The sequence below is a fragment of the Rosa chinensis genome, chromosome 2, assembly GCF_002994745.2.
Source record: "Rosa chinensis cultivar Old Blush chromosome 2, RchiOBHm-V2, whole genome shotgun sequence".
Taxonomy (NCBI): domain Eukaryota; kingdom Viridiplantae; phylum Streptophyta; class Magnoliopsida; order Rosales; family Rosaceae; genus Rosa; species Rosa chinensis.
Window position 1 is genome coordinate 771,775 of NC_037089.1, and position 16,358 is coordinate 788,132.

At 40.4% G+C, this 16,358-nt stretch overlaps 3 protein-coding genes across 6 annotated transcripts; 2 read left to right on the forward strand and 1 right to left on the reverse strand.

Annotated features, from left to right (window-relative positions):
* Positions 1-442: 442 nt before the first annotated feature.
* Positions 443-5,887, forward strand: LOC112188014 (AUGMIN subunit 8). Of its 4 annotated transcripts, XM_024327021.2 has the most exons (9): positions 443-757; positions 958-1,025; positions 1,606-2,118; positions 2,225-3,619; positions 4,042-4,161; positions 4,667-4,783; positions 4,866-4,955; positions 5,160-5,267; positions 5,466-5,887. In XM_024327021.2, exons 4-9 carry the CDS (start codon positions 2,321-2,323, stop codon positions 5,568-5,570), a joined length of 1,839 nt encoding a protein of 612 aa, XP_024182789.1. In that variant the 5' UTR covers positions 443-757; positions 958-1,025; positions 1,606-2,118; positions 2,225-2,320; the 3' UTR covers positions 5,571-5,887. The 4 variants fall into 4 exon arrangements, with proteins under 4 accessions (XP_024182789.1, XP_024182791.1, XP_024182790.1 ...); XM_024327023.2 differs by lacking the exon at positions 1,606-2,118; XM_024327022.2 differs by lacking the exon at positions 958-1,025.
* Positions 5,888-6,978: 1,091 nt separating this feature from the next.
* Positions 6,979-10,447, forward strand: LOC112184398 (pentatricopeptide repeat-containing protein At4g30700). Its single transcript, XM_040513313.1, has one exon. It carries the CDS (start codon positions 6,997-6,999, stop codon positions 9,364-9,366), a length of 2,370 nt encoding a protein of 789 aa, XP_040369247.1. The 5' UTR covers positions 6,979-6,996; the 3' UTR covers positions 9,367-10,447.
* Positions 9,550-14,292, reverse strand: LOC112184397 (cellulose synthase A catalytic subunit 7 [UDP-forming]). Its single transcript, XM_024322653.2, has 12 exons — positions 14,102-14,292; positions 13,593-14,006; positions 13,391-13,484; positions 13,170-13,293; positions 12,815-13,081; positions 12,324-12,669; positions 11,933-12,196; positions 11,642-11,854; positions 11,349-11,568; positions 11,059-11,255; positions 10,604-10,957; positions 9,550-10,358 (listed from the first exon to the last, which is right to left on the reverse strand). Exons 1-12 carry the CDS (start codon positions 14,174-14,176, stop codon positions 9,777-9,779), a joined length of 3,150 nt encoding a protein of 1,049 aa, XP_024178421.1. The 5' UTR covers positions 14,177-14,292; the 3' UTR covers positions 9,550-9,776.
* Between the last annotated feature and the right edge of the window lie 2,066 nt (positions 14,293-16,358).

Genomic DNA, 16,358 nt, shown 5'->3' on the forward strand with positions numbered 1-16,358 from the left:
AGGGTTGATTATTATACATTAGTTGGCCTTTCAACTTCCTTAAATGCAGAAAGCTCTCCTATTAAGTTAAACTCAACATGTCATCATTTCATTTCTTCATTATATCAGAAGAAATCGAATTTTTATCATATTCCTAACTATATTCTTTACATTTTCTTATCAGTTAGACTAATTCCAAAGACTCGTGAAGTATTAGTATTCACAACTAATATACTAAATTAATTTTTTTTTCTTTTTTATTTGATGAATGATATGCTATGGTTTTAAAATGCTCACACTAATTAATTTTAATTGAATCTTCAAAAAAAAAAAAAAATTTGAATTTTCAAAAAAATTAATTAAATTCAATTAACATCATTATCTGGTCCATAACGTTTAGGTGGGCGCAAGCGCAACGCAGCAGAAACGCGCCAAAGAGGTGGCGCGAAATCAACGTTCTTTCCCGGTCCCTCCCAACTGTAACCGTTTCTTCCCCATTTTATTTATTTTTATTCAAAAATTTAAAATCCCCTTTTTCTTTTTTCTTTTGGTCTTTCAAAAAACACACTAATTATTTCCTCAAATCAACCACCACAGCCTTTGAACCTTCCCTTTCCCCCTCTCTCCGCTTCAAACAACTCCCGCCGGAAAACCTTGACTCTCCGATCACCGTCCCACGAGCCCCCTTACCACCTCCGTTCCCGGCGAACCTCTCAGCCGCCACGTTGCCTTGCAACTCGATTTCTCGAGGAGATCAAACTAAAATCATCCGGCTCCGGTGAGTCTCGGATTTGTATTGCTTCTGATTATAGGGTTTTTGTTGATCTGAGCAATTTTTCATTTTCGAATCAATGGATAGAATTTCAGTATTTGTGGAGATATAATTATTATCTATTTTGTTTTGCAACTATTGGTTGATTTTGTGTCTTGAAATTTCGATTAGATCGATCCAATGATTTTTTTTTTTTTTTTTTGGAGGGAGAGATTTGCATGAGCAGTGAAACACTGAGCGTGTCTTCAAAATCAGAGACAAAACCCCGTTCTATGTAATGGATCACTCACTCCTTGAATTCAATTTTTCTTTTTATATCAGTTTCGGCATTTTATCGATTTTTGTTCCTAAATCTGATATTTCGATGGGTCAAAACAAAAAATGTTATTCTTATCTGTAATTCCAACATAAAGATGTGTTAGGGTTAATTATTTTATATGCGTATTTGCTTCTGAATTCTGTCCCTGGTTTTTAATTTTTTACACTGTAAATTCATGGGGATGGACAATGATCCTTCGTCCACGTGGAGCTGCATGTCTTTTCCTATTTCCCCAAGAACATTAGCACCTGCAAACTTCAACCTTGGAATAATTGAAGCTTTTAATATTAAGCTTACAAACAAAATCCTTAATTAGGGAATTTTTATATTATCTTTCACAAAAATTTATACAGTGAACAAGCCATAAAACAATTTAGTAAAGTAAGTAAATTTGCAGGAGTTGATCTTTTAGGAGATATTAATCATGCATTATTGCATTTTAGTGGTTGTTGTTTTTTTTTTGGAAAAAGTTGTAGAGTGAGTGAGAAAGAAGAGCTTTGGTTTTTTGCTTACTTGGTGTTTATGGCTATGATAGATTGATTGAAGAAAAGAGCCGAGAGCTTAGTGGTGGGGTGGTTTTTTGGAGTGTTGACCCGTTTCAAGCCCAACCGACCATGGCAGTCCCGTGAGAAAGGACCACACAACAAATCAAAAGCCAGTTTGTCACCCCCCTTTCCCTTTCTTCTTTCTCTCTCTTATCCTACACCCTCCTCATCTCTCTCTCAGCTCTCCAGTCTTTGCCCTTTCCTAGGGTACCCCCCACCCCCTGCCCTACACTCTACCCTTCACTGCAGTTTTCTTTTGGTGGGTAATCAAACAACTAACCTCTTCTACTTAACTTCGTAACCGTCTGTGGACACTTTCCGCAAATCGCTGTGGCCACATTGCTTGCTTGCCCCAGATGTTGTCTACCCCCAACTCTCTAATTTCATCGCCTGGATTTGGGCTTTTTTCTATGAAAGAGAAACATTTTTCTTCACATCAGAGTATTATTATTCGCTGTAATTGTGAAATCGATTCCCAATTGGATCTGAGTCTCTGTAAAGATGTATGCTTTTTTGATTGTTGGCACTTCTCTTTTTTTTCATGGGTGTTTTGAGTATTATTCTTTGCTCTTTCCAGCACTGCATCTTACCTTTTTGCGTTTGTGGCAGATTTGTTGCAGAGAAAAGTATCTTATTTTGAAGCAGCAGCATTGAAATATCCGGAGTTAATTTGGTGAGGGAACCGATCAATGTGGTCTGATTTGGATGGTGTGGATGGATGTAGGTGAATCAGAGCGCAGGGAGATCCCAAGACCACCGTTGGTTCCCGCCGAAAAATACAATGCAGCATCTTCAATCGCCGCCACGCGCCGCCCTCGAATCCGGGAAGTTAGTTCCCGCTACAAGTCACCAACTCCCTCCAGGCCTAGTTCCGCAACAACCGCCACCGCCGGACGTGCCCCATCTCCTAATGTTTCGAGATCATTGCGTTCTCCAACATCATCATCCTCGTTATTGGCGCCAAAGAGATCACAATCCGCGGACAGGAGGAGGCCCGCCACGCCGTCTTCACCGTCGCGGCCGGCTAGTCCATCAACGCCGGTGAAGGATTCTTCGGTAGATGTTTCAGCCAAAAGAAGTGGTCGGTTGCCTGAGGGTTTGTGGCCTTCAACGATGAGAAGTTTGAGTGTTTCATTTCAGTCTGATACGATTTCGATTCCTGTCAGTGTTAGTAAGAAGGAGAAGCCAGTAACTAGTGCTTTATCGGATCGGACATTGAGGTCATCGTCCAATGTGGCTCATAGACAGGCCGAGGCAGCTCCGAGAAAGCTCACACCGGAGAGGAAGAGGAGCCCTCTTAGAGGGAAGAATGTGTCTGATCAATCAGAGAATTCGAAACCAGTGGATGGTTTGCATTCTAGATTGATAGATCAGCATCGATGGCCTAGTAGAATAGGTGGGAAAGTATCTTCCAATTCCAATTCATTAAACAAAAGTATGGATCTTGGTCCTAGGATCCTCAAGCTTGCTACACCAGCTCCTGGAGTTGGGGTACCTATGCTGAGGCGAATGCCTGCAGCTGATGGTTTGGGAAAGCCGGTACAGAAATTGGGTGGTGATGCTGCGATTTTATCATCACTCCATGAAAGTGGTAGACTGGGAGCAAATTCAGTTGATGATAGTTTACTGCACAAGCGTTTTTCAGAAAGGTTGTCAAATGCAACTCCTAAAGTCAGATCCCTGTCGCGACCATCCTCACCTAGTAAGGCATCAGTGTTTTCACCTTCTGTTTCAAGAGGTGGTAGTCCATCTCGGACTTCAAGACCATCTACTCCTCCTTCTAGAGGAGTTAGTCCATCAAAGACAAGGGTTTCGAGTACTTCTTGTCAATCAAGCAGTGCAACTTCTGTGCTTAGTTTCATTGCTGATTTCAAGGGGAAAAAGAGTGCAGCTTACATTGAAGATGCTCATCAGCTGCGGCTACTTCACAATAGATTTTTGCAGTGGAGATTTTCTAATGCCAGGGCAGAGGCTGTACTTTATATTCAGAAAGTAACTGCAGAGGTGCGTTGTCTATGTAACTTGGCAAACTTTTAGGCCTATTTATCTGCCTTACTCATTCTGTTAACTATTTGTATATAATAATATTGCGATCATTTGTTCATGTCTTTTCGTAGGTTAAGATAGTCCTGATCATTTTATACACATTGAACCAAGTTAGGTCTTTGCAGTCCTGAACTACTAGGGTTTTGTTTGTTCATGCGTTGGAGAATTTCTTATTTGCTACTCATGAGTACTAGTGTGGTTAAAAGCTAAACTTGGATTGTTAGCTTGTTGTCCAGTTTGTATAGATTACTGATTTGTTTTGTTGGTTAGTATTGATGTGTTGCATGGTCAAGCTTCTATATCAATTATTAAGAAATGTATTTTGATTCTCCTTTTCATAGGATAAACCCATTTAAATAAGATATCTAATTGATGTGCAGAGAACTCTATTGAATGTATGGAACACTACACTAAGCCTGTGGGATTCAGTAATCAGGAAAAGAATCAAACTCCAGCAGTTAAATCTTGAGCTTAAGCTGAAGTCAGTATTGAATGGTCAGGTAATGCCTCTTTTGCACAAGAGTGGTAACATTATTGTCAATATTCCCCATTTGGTGCATTGATTCTAAGTCAAGGCATCGATATAATGTGGACAAACTTACGAAGAATTAGTGTGTGGCTTATCACCCACTAGGCAGTTTGATGCATTCTAAAATTTTGTTTCATGTGAACCAAGTGCTCGATATAGCTATTAGCTGGCCTTGTCATCCTGTAATAGGAGCTACTTTGTAAACATCCATCTGTCTAATGAAAGAGGGAGTTAATGGTGAAGGAAACAAAGTAACTATAATTTTGTGGCTATATCATGATCAGTGAGCAATTGGGCTAAGAGAGGTGCTTTGTCAGATATAGTAAATCATGTCGGGCATATCTTAGTTCAAAAGCTTTTGTGTTAACTTGTGGATCCATTTTCCATCTCTGTTTATGTTGGAATTTGTACGTTTACTGTCAGTGATCTCAATTTTAATATGATTTCATGTCCTTGCATGAACCATGTTTCTTCAGATGGACTACCTTGACGACTGGGCTTTACTTGAAAGAGATCATATTGCTGCTTTCTCCGGGGCTATGGAAGATTTGGAGGCAAGCACTCTCCGTCTTCCAGTAACTGGAGGGGCAAGGGTATGTTATATGTTGCCAGGAAATCAAGTTTTATTTTCTCATAAGTGAAAGTTATGCATAACCATAAACTATACTTTTGCAGACGGATATTGACTCTTTGAAGGTAGCTATCTGCTCAGCTGTTGATGTGATGCAGGCAATGGGATCCTCCATATGCTCTTTGCTCTCAAGGGTGAGATTTTTGTTTTTGTAGTTATACAACAATCATGTAGTGATATTTTTCAATCCCTTTTGTTTCCTATACTTTTTTGACTCGTAGTGGGTAGCACTAGCAACCAATTTAGAGGTTGGCTATCTTCTGCAACCAGAGTTTGTCCTTGGTGGGTATTATCTTTCAGAAGAATGTACCTAATAGTTTGAAACTTTATATGAGCAGGTGGAGGGGGTGAATGGTTTGGTTTCAGAACTTGCTGTTGTAGCAGCGCAAGAGAAAGCCATGCTTGACGAATGTGAAGCATTGCTGGCTTCAGCAGCAGTTATGCAGGTACAATAATGTGGCCATAAGTTTTAACAAACAGTAAATACTTTACTTTCTTTAATGACAGAGCAACTTAAATATTTCAGCCTCTGGCTTCTGTCAAATCTACATTTTCTTCTGTGCTCAATAGTGCCTTGTGTTCTCCAAGTTATTCTGTGTCCAATTAACTGGCTTCTGTTAACTTCTGATTCTTCATCAAAGCAGGTAGAGGAATACAGCCTTAAGACGCAACTCATACAAATGAAACAAGATTTGGGAACTGTCAGCAGCCAATTTTGGCAACCAAGACAGCTTCTTGAACCTGACTAGCTTCCAAGCTAATTATACAAGATTTGCCATGCAATTCCGAAGGGATACATACTCGGGCAGAGATAAAAGTGTCTGCTCGGTTCTCTGTGAATGTAAATTGAGTTTTTAGCCTTGGAATGTCAACATGTTGTATTCCATTCTTTTCTTCTTCTTTTCTGAGCAAAGAGCCATCGGCTTCATGCTTTCCACGGTTAGCTTTTTGTATTACGCAAATGAAAAGAAAATGCAAAGGAAGCAAAGTACTTGATGTCAATGTAGATGCAAAAGTTCAAAGGAAATGAAATAGAAAATATATGTAACCATCATGGTTTTCGTTCTGTTGTCTTGCATTTGAGTTTGTTTGCATCTCAATTCAAAATCATTGCCGACAACTTTTTTTTTTTTAAAGAAAAAGAATTTACAACCAAATTTTAAAAGAACTAAAAAATAACGTATTTCTAATTAAGCCTATCAAATAAAGCAGCAACAGCCGTGAGATTAGGAAGATTACAGCTCCAAACACGATTTAACTTGCATCAAGTTTATGACATTTTTAACCACCACAGGTGATCGAGTTGGTAAGAGCCTCTAGGTGTGGAACCCCCACACCCGGGTTCGAATCCCGCCGACGCTTATTGGAGTTAAATCCCAATATATTCTTGGTGGTCAGGGGGGAGGAAGCGTTCTGACAAGATCCCCTGAGCACGGATTAGTCTATGGGAAGTTTATGGCATTTTTGCAAAGAAATCAATAGCAAAACTCTTTTTTTTTTTTTAAGAGGAATTGAATTCAAAACCATATAATTCTAGTAAAATATGAAAGGCCTGAGCGATCTAATATTGAATTTCATGTCTAATGTTCAATTCCTAACTCCAACAAGTTTATAACAGGTATGTTTTAAGTGTCTTCATGATCGTGCTTCTGCAATGGAGATTAATCTAGCTTTACTTGAATACCCTTGATGATGTAATCAAAGTGGGCTTGTTATTTCACAAAAAAAAAAAAAAAAAAAAAGCAGCAACAGCCGTGAGATTAGGAAGATTACAGCTCCAAACACGATTTAACTTGCATCAAGTTTATGACATTTTTGCCAAGAAATCAATAGCAAAACTCTATTTTTTTTTTTAAGAGGAATTGAATTCAAAACCATATAATTCTAGCAAATTATGAAAAGTTGGTCAAACAATCTAGTATTGAATTTCATGTCTAGCGTTCGATTTCCAACTCCAATTAGTTTATAACGGGCGTGTTTTAAGTATCTTCATGATCGTGCCTCTGCAATGGAGATTAATCTAGCTTTACTTAAATACCCTTGATGACGCAATCAAAGTGGGCTTGTTATTTCACTACCAAAAAAAAAAAAAAAAAAAAAATTATAGGACTCTGCCGCCGTGCTAGTATTCAAAATCATGAGACTCTACGAAACAATCACAAAACATAAACACTCATGATTAGCCGAAACATAAGTAGCTGCTCCTCCGCACACCGAGACCGGAACTTCTTCCTCGGCCTCCTCAAAAAGGCCACCACACTCTCTCTCCTCACCCAAACCCACGCCCAAATCATCCTCAACGGCTACCAAAACGACGTCGTCACCGTCACCAAGCTCACCCACAAGTTCTCCGACCTCAAGGCCATACGCCACGCACGTGACCTCGTCTTCTCCTTCCCAAGACCCGACCTTTTCCTCTTCAACGTCCTCATCAAAGGCTTCGCCACCAATGCCTCACCTTCGTCTTCGATTTCTCTCTACACCCACCTCAGAAAAAGCACCACTCTTTGCCCTGATAAGTACACCTACGCTTTTGCCATCTCCGCCGCTTCGGGTTTTAGAGATGAGTTGTATGGGGTTCTGCTCCACGCGCACTCGGTTGTTGATGGGTTGGGGTCGAATTTGTACGTGGGTTCCATTTTGGTGGACTTTTACTTCAAGTTTTCCAGGGTTGGGATTGCGCAGAAGGTGTTCGACGAAATGCCTGACAAGGATACTGTGCTGTGGAACACGATGGTTTCTGGGTTGGTGAGGAATTGTTACTATGCGGACGCGGTTCGGGTTTTTAGAGACATGGTTGTGGGTGGGAATGGTTTTGATTCGACAACTTTGGCTACATTGCTTCCTGCGGTGGCGGAGCTGCAGGAGCTGAATGCAGGGATGTGGGTGCAGTGTTTGGCTGTGAAAGTTGGGTTTCATGATGATGTTCATGTGCTTACTGGGTTGGTTTCGTTGTATTCGAAATGCGGGGAGCTTGGGACGGCTAGGATGGTGTTTGGGATGATTGGTGAGCCGGATTTGGTGTGTTATAATGCGATGATTGCCGGGTATACTTGTAATGATGAAACAGTGTTGGCAGTTGGTCTTTTTAAGGAGTTGCTTGGTTATGGGGAGAAAGTTAATTCGAGCACAATTGTGGGGTTGGTTCCTGTGTCTTCTCCTTTTGGTCATCTGCAGCTCACTCGCTCTCTTCAAAGTTTCTGTGTGAAATCTGGCATTGTTTCGCATCCTTCTGTTTCGACTGCCTTAGTTACTGTTTACTGTAGACTGAATGAGATTGAGTCGGCAAGGCAGCTTTTTGATGAGTCTGCGAAGAGAACTTTGGCGTCTTGGAATGCCATGATCTCAGGGTATACCCAAAATGGGCTAACAGAGACTGCGATATCTCTTTTCCGGGAAATGATGTCTGAGTTCAGTCCAAATCCTGTTACGGTTACTACCATTCTTTCTGCCTGTGCTCAGCTTGGAGCTTTGAGTCTTGGGAAATGGGTTCATGGTTTGATTAAGAGCAAAAATCTTGAGTCTAACATCTATGTGTTGACTGCTCTAGTTGACATGTATGCAAAGTGTGGGAGCATTGCGGAAGCTAGGCAATTATTTGACTTGATGACTGAGAAAAATGTAGTCACTTGGAATGCCATGATATCTGGTTATGGCCTCCATGGTGATGGCCATGAAGCACTGAAACTCTTTAATGAGATGTTGGATTCTGGGATCCCCCCAAGCGGCGTTTCTTTTCTCTCTGTCTTGTATGCTTGCAGCCATGCTGGTTTGGTGAGAGAAGGAGATGAAATCTTCCATAAAATGGTTCATAACCATCAGTTTGTGCCCGTAGCTGAGCACTACGCCTGCATGGTTGACATCTTTGGCAGAGCTGGACAGTTAGAGAAGGCCTTGGAATTTATAAAGAAAATGCCGGTTGAGCCAGGATCTGCTGTTTGGGGAGCCTTGCTTGGTGCATGTAAGATACACAAAGACACTAAACTGGCACGTTTGGCTTCCGAAAAGCTACTTGAATTGGATCCAGATAATACAGGATATTATGTCTTGTTCTCTAATATATTATCAGCCGACGGGAACTTTCCAAAGGCTGCTTCAGTCCGGCAGGTAGCCAAGCATAGAAATTTGGCAAAGACTCCTGGATGCACTCTTGTTGAGATTGGTGACACCCCACATGTCTTCACCTGTGGAGATCAATCCCATCCTCAAGCAACAGAAATCTATAAGATGCTAGACAAGTTAACAGGAAAGATGAGGGAGACTGGATTTCAAACTGAAACAGGAACTGCTTTGCATGATGTGGAGGAGGAAGAGAAGGAGTTAATGGTGAATGTTCATAGTGAGAAGTTGGCCATTGCTTTTGCCCTTATTTCTACTGCACCTGGAACAGAAATCAGAATCATCAAGAACCTACGGGTTTGTTTAGATTGCCATAATGCAACTAAATTTATATCCAAGATCACAGAGAGAGTTATTGTAGTTAGAGATGCTAACAGATTCCATCATTTTAAAGACGGTGTTTGTTCTTGTGGAGACTACTGGTGAACAAGAAGTCATTCAATACTGGTTAAGGTGTACCATGATGCAAGCATCTAGTCTGCAGTTTATTCTTCTCACTGGTAAAGTTTTGTTCTCTTTTCTCTTTAAGTTAAATTATAACTGGTCATCTGATCAATTATCCCATCTATAACGTAGTAAGTAAATGAAGACAACCCTGCAATTTATACATAAATTGGAAATTGAAAAATTGATTGGAAACATTTAGTTGCCAGAAGTAAACACTTACAAATACAAAACTGTATACATTTCACTCAAGCTACAAAAAACTTTATACTCTAGCTTTATTCACTCTGATGGATCTCCTTTCTATTGGTTCAACTTCATAATTTGTAAAGCCAAGAATTTGTATCCTCTGGAGATGCAAATTTCAAGAAAGACAAAAGATACAAGTATTTTCAGCAATTGATTCCACATTGCTTTGTGGTAGGTCCTTTGGTTTTCAACACAAATGGGTCGATTCGAACCCAGAGTAAGGAGAAAATAGAAGCCAGGAGCACAGACCATATGACAACAATTGTTGGCGTACGGTTCTGCCTCCCCATCAGACCTTTAAGGAATGGATATAGATGGACAATCACCCAGAAGGCAAAGAAGAGCTTTCCAAATAGAGGTCCCCATGATTCGTACCCATTGTTTATGGCATCTGAAATCCCAGCAACTACTCCAACAAGGTTAATGATTAAGATAGTGGTTGGAGGGATTAGGAGAGTTGTCCATTTAAAGGCGTACAACTCTCCAAAATCCTCATCATCTGCAGACTTGGCTGTGACAGTGAAGCTGGTGTCAATTCCAGCCAAGACCTTCAGAAGACCTTGGATAACAGCGTAGAGGTGAGCTGACACACCGCCAATCACCCAGAATTGCTCATTTCTCCACCATTCTTCAATACTCACTCCACTCCATCTCAGCTCAAGAATGCCGGTACCAAAGATTGAAAGGAACAGAGCAATGAAGAAGAGACTTGCGAAAGTGCTTATCTGGAATGAAATAGAAATTTGTCAGATGACAACATAACATTTGTCAGATTTCTGGAATAAAATTATTTAGATTTCTCATTGCATCAGGACACCTCTTTCTCTAGTCTTTGTGTGTCGACAGATAATTACTGTGAATGCATCTAATCTTTCTTGAAGTGCAGTTATTTTCATTTTCATTTGTGTCGAATCATTTCTTGATCATCTTATTCTATGATTGAATGTAAAATATAACTAAAAATTGTTACCGGTGGCATGATGAATTTATCGGTGAGCAAGCAGACGGCAGGGAGGATACAATAGGCAAGAAGAGGAAGAGAGGTGAAAGGGTAGATCGTAGTGTTGACATAAGCGAATCTCTCAAGCCACTTGAGCTTCCCTCCCTTGTAGCCATACAAGAGGGGACTGTGGCGACTGAAGAAAATCTCAATGGAACCAAGCGCCCAACGAAGCACCTGGTTGAGCCGATCTGACAAGTTGATGGGAGCTGTACCCTTGAATGCAGGTCTCTTTGGCATACAGTAAATAGATCTCCAACCACGGCAATGCATTTTGAACCCTGTCAAGATATCCTCTGTGATAGATCCGTAAATCCAACCCAGCTGCATGAGTAAAAGTGGCGATTACAGTCCATAAAGAATGAAGAAGATCTACTCAGTTAAATCAGGTTATGACCAAAGAGAATCTTTAATAAAGCTTTTACCTCAATTCCCCATTCAGTTTTGTCTTCATAACCACAACTGATAACATGAATGGCTTCCTTAAGCATGGCAGCAGGGCTTGAGGAAGGAGGGACACCTCCTTGTTCCATTAAAGTTGAAGTCACGAAAATAGCTGACTGTCCGAATGTCTTTTCAAAATTCATTTGGGACATCAATAGCTCTTTGTCATCATCCATTCCTACTCATTATGAAGATAAGTGTTACCTTAGGCCAGAAAAATTTGTATATACACGTAACAAATTAATAAAGAACACTGAATATTTATGTTCACCTTGTAGTTGGAGGTTTGCACCATCTCCATTTGCATCATTCTTGGAATACTTTGGAAGCTTCTTGCGGCGTCCAAAACATGGGCAGCAGTCACAGCTTACCATCTTTGGGCGCTTAGGACCCCTTGGAGGATTATATCCATACAAAGCTTGCCTTCTGAAAACACATCCTGTGCCCACATACACCGGACCTTGAATTCCATCCAGACCTTTCATGTTAATCTGAAAGACAGTGAAAATGAACATCACTTCAATTCATCAAATGGGGATAAGCTGATTTCCTGCAGTGACTTACATCAAAGAAGACTGTGTTCCTGTTGGCATAACGATCATTTCTATCAATGCCATCAAATCTTTGAGGAAACTGGACATAGCAAACTTTCCTTCCAATTTGAGGGTCCATCAAGAAACACATGGCTTCTCTTGCAGCCTTACTGTTGTTAACATAATGATCACAATCCAAGTTGAGCATGAAGGGAGCATTGGTGAGCACTCCAGAGACGCGGACCTGAATGTATATGCATAGGAGTTGGTAAGTGATTATGAGCTTAATGTAATCAAAGAGAAGTATGATTTAGATATTTACCAAGGCATTCATGGCACCAGCCTTCTTGTGATGTGAAAAGCCAGGCCTCTTCTCACGAGACACATAGACAAGACGAGGGAGCTCATTTCCTTCAGTATCAAGGCCTCCACTGTGACCAAGAAAGACCTGAATCATACCAGGGTGGTCCTTAGTATTGTTTCCGGGCCATGGTGTCCCATCTTGCATAATCCACCCTTCTGGAGGAACCTTTGTGGCTTTGGCCACAAGCGCATTTATCCTAACCTTGAACTCTTCATATTCTCTCTGCACCAACACAACAACAAAAATGATCAGCTAGCCTTTATGATGTTAAACATGTTCTAGTTCGTATTTCAAACATAAGTTGAAGAGATAGATCATCATATCAATGAGGCCAATTAGCACAAAGTACCTTCATAGCTCGACGTTCCTTGACAAATGTTGGCTGAACTTTGTCCTTTAGGTAATCAATCTTCTCACAGAAGTACATCTCGGGGGCTCTAGGCTCAATAGAAAATTTCTTGCAAAAGGGTACCCATTTCCTTGCAAATTCTGCTGTTTCAGACAAGGCCTCAAAGGTGAGCATGGAAGATCCATCATCAGAAATGTAGCATGAGATTTTTTCAACAGGATAGTCCATGGCCAAGATTGAAAGGACTGTATTTGCTGTATTAAGTGGAGGTTCCTTCATGGGATCCACAGTACTCACAAACACATCTACTGGGGATAGCATATTTGGTTCACCCTCCCTCTCATACCTGCATTAATTACACATGTAAGATCAGTACCATATCATTGAAGATCAGGCATTAACTAATAGGCAGAATATGACAGTGCAATAGCAAGTTCTGCTTAGTTTTTGTGTTCCATACATTAGTGATGAGTGCTTATATATATTTATACCTTAGTGAAAGGCGATCAAGGTAGGTCTCGCGCTCAATAGGGTACCACTTAGGGAACTGATCAAGGATCCATGAAATTGCAAACCAAATCTCACAAATGACAGAAGTTAACCAGAGACCAAGTGCATCATGAACCGGATTCATAAGTCTATACCGGAGGAATGCAGCCAAAATAAACAGCCGAGCCACAATGATCATTCGATAAGGGTTGATCTTGCTAGATGCAATTGATACTTTCCTTGACAGTGGCTGCCTAGCTTCATCAATCCTGCAATACCAATCGAAGTTCACATTATACATATATGACTTCAAAATGTTAACATAAAATTGCAGTGATCTCTCTTTGAAGCATTTACATTGACATGTCTGTGTCGTTCATGTCATCAGGTTCAGGCCCTCCCAAATTGCCTTGCTGCAATTTCCAATCATCCATTCTTTCCTTCCACCCTCCATCTTTCTTCTCATCCCATTTTTCACTTCCTGCATTTGTATTAGGGTCAGTGAAAAAGTAGTTGGCCCAATATATATGATCTTGACAAAGCCTGGCAACTAAATTGATAACTAAATTTATACATACCAGGCTCAGAAGGTGGATATGGATGAACTCGTTTATGCAACGGAGAAGGCTTATCTCCATAACCATGAGATAAGTATGTGAGCTCGCCGCTAACCTGAATAGCAGCATATAAGCGTTAATGAACAAGAGTATATATAAAACAAGTTTGATGAGTGTATAACGCAGCTAGTTGCTAGGTGCCTAAAACAAAATTGTTACTCACCGGGCGGGATCTGACACCAGCAATAACTGGTGGGAATTGGGAATTCTCCTCATCATCTGGTCCTCTTCCATAGCTCATCTTTCCATGGAGCATTGCTTCCGCGATTTGCTCATTGTTTTTGATACCCTTATTGTGTTGATCATCTTCATTCATGTTAAATTCATGCTCAATATCATCCACATCCTCTTCGTCATCGTCTCCCTCCACCCTGGGGCTTCCTTTGAGACGCTTGTACCTGGTTTTGCACTGAGGGCAGTTCTGAGAGCCTTCTCTCCTCTCATACTCATAGCAAGGCCTGCACACAGGGAATCCACACTCATTGCAAGCCACAAACAAGTCTCCATCCACCGTCAGTCCAACCTCGTCTCCACATATCTCGCAAACCTGGCCGTCCAAGTTCCTCAAAGGCTTGTGCTGTACCATTCATATCACATATTAGTCTCATAAACTAGTCATAAGATCATAATCTTTTTTTTTTTTTTTCACTAGCTAACCAACTAGTTACGTACCTCTTCGTGACCATGAATGACGACGAGTTCATTCCTGTTGTGAGAACCGGCAACAAGTCCGGCACTGGCTTCCATGGCGGGTGTGTTAGCTGTGAGAGGAAAGAAGGAGAAATGGTGATGTAGATGGTGAAGGAGGAGTTTGTGTTATATGAATGGAACTAGGTAGAGTGCGGCATGTGATATTTGGTGTCACCTAATGATAAAGTGTCCACACCAGGGATGTTATAGTTGTTGGTTGCAGGGTCCCCATTGCCTTGAAGCTAAGCTTCCTTCCCTCCATTCTTGAACTATAATCCATTGATTCTATGTTTGCCTACTCACCTTCTCTCCCGCTCTTTCTTTTTTCTACCACCTTCTTTGCTCAACTTCGTATATTCTCTCTGTTAATGTCCCTACCATTTCTATTAATATCATAACAAGAGAAGCTAGCAAAAAAAAAAAAAAACAGATAGTACATGCAAATTTCTTGCATTGGCTAGAGCCTAGAAGTTGAGAAACTACTTGATTTCAATAATCTGTTATACATATGACATACATACAATTATTATTTTTAAGACTTAATTATTCAAACGAAATCCTAGCTCTCTTATTTTAATGAGAATCTTATTTACCTGAACGATGATGTTTTTAATAGAAATGATAAATATACATGATATATGATATGCACAGTTCTCTTTTTTTCTTTTTTTTTTAGGGGGAGGACGTCAATAGTAACCACACACACCCATGCAGTGTATCTCAGTTTCGCTAGACTAATCACTGCACCGCAGACGCACGAACCCTCGTGTTAACAAATAAAGGTCCCTCAAATCTGCTGACCACGAGATGGAGCTGAAAATCGAACGCTAAACTTGGGGTTCCAGAGTAGGCCGCTCGACCAGCACACCACACCACGTGGTTATATGCACATAATTTTTAGTTTGAATATAATTTTCTTTCTTTTTTTTTTGTTAGAGGATAGTCCAAAGAAGAAATATATCCTTATAACCTTTATGGTGATAAATTCATGGAAATCATGTGTGATGAGAAAGTTTAACAGAAAAAAGCTTAAAATATAGCCAAACCGTTGCTTTCAAAAACAAAGAAAACTACATGAGAACCATACTTGGGATCTAAGAACTTAGAACCTAAGCCAAGTTCAAATTGTTAGGTGAGTGAGTTCAAGCCTCGCCATCTAGACAGGTTAGCACAAGACCAGGATATCTATATATTAGGCCAGTGACCCATGAGAAATTTACAAACATATTCATGATTCATCTATGCAGAAGATATATTATACTAGTGTGCATATACAAAAGCCTTGTTCACTCTTGCTAGCTTCTCATTTGAAAAGACTATACAAAAGCCTTTTCAAAGTTTAGGAAAAGTACAAAACTCTTGCTAGCTTCTTATTTGAAAAGACAGGGAACAAACAATACACATATGTTTCGATGACAGAAGCTTTTGGAATTTGGCTTCCTCTGTTGCAAGCTGCAACCCATGTACAGCAACAAAAAATACGATTCAAGACAATCAATAACACGATTCAAGACAATCAATAACTCAGCATGCATGCCTTTTATTCTGAAATCTTCTTCCTCCTATTAACCAAAAATGAGTAGCTAGCCTTTTAACCCAATTTTGGTTAGACGTGCTTCAATAGTTTCTAATAAGTGAGAAAGATTTGGTTAATTGGTTTGTTCTTGATTTAGTTCAGTGGATCCTCCAAATCTTCAACGTACAGCTGGTGCGGATCTTCATATATTCTTCTTCTTTTTCCCTGTTGAATTATTAGAAATGGAAACTTTTGTTGAAGGAAAATCGACTTAGTGTGCCATATCAAACTAGGAGTAGTAATAGGAGAGAATGTTCTAGAATTCCTAGTTCTATTCGGATTAGATTTCCTTATAACATTAGAACATGTACTTTGTAATCCCTATATATAGGGCTCCTATTGTCAATAATGAAACACAATTCTCTCATCAATCTCTCTTAAATTCTTTCTTTCTTAAACACGTTATCAGCACGAGCCCTAACCTTGGGATCAAAAATCCAAAACCAGAAAATTCTTCAACATCACATTTTCACCGTTGCACCTAGCCCGTGCTAGACTAGCCGCTGCTGCCCACCTACGGGCCCCTGCGCTGCACACTGCCCCTGCAGTCCTTATGCACCCGTGTGCTGCCTACTTCCCCTGCAGCATCTCCGCACGCCTGCTGCCCCTGTAGCACAACAGGACGCTCGTTCCTGTGCAGATCAGCCTGCTTGAAAGCCATGA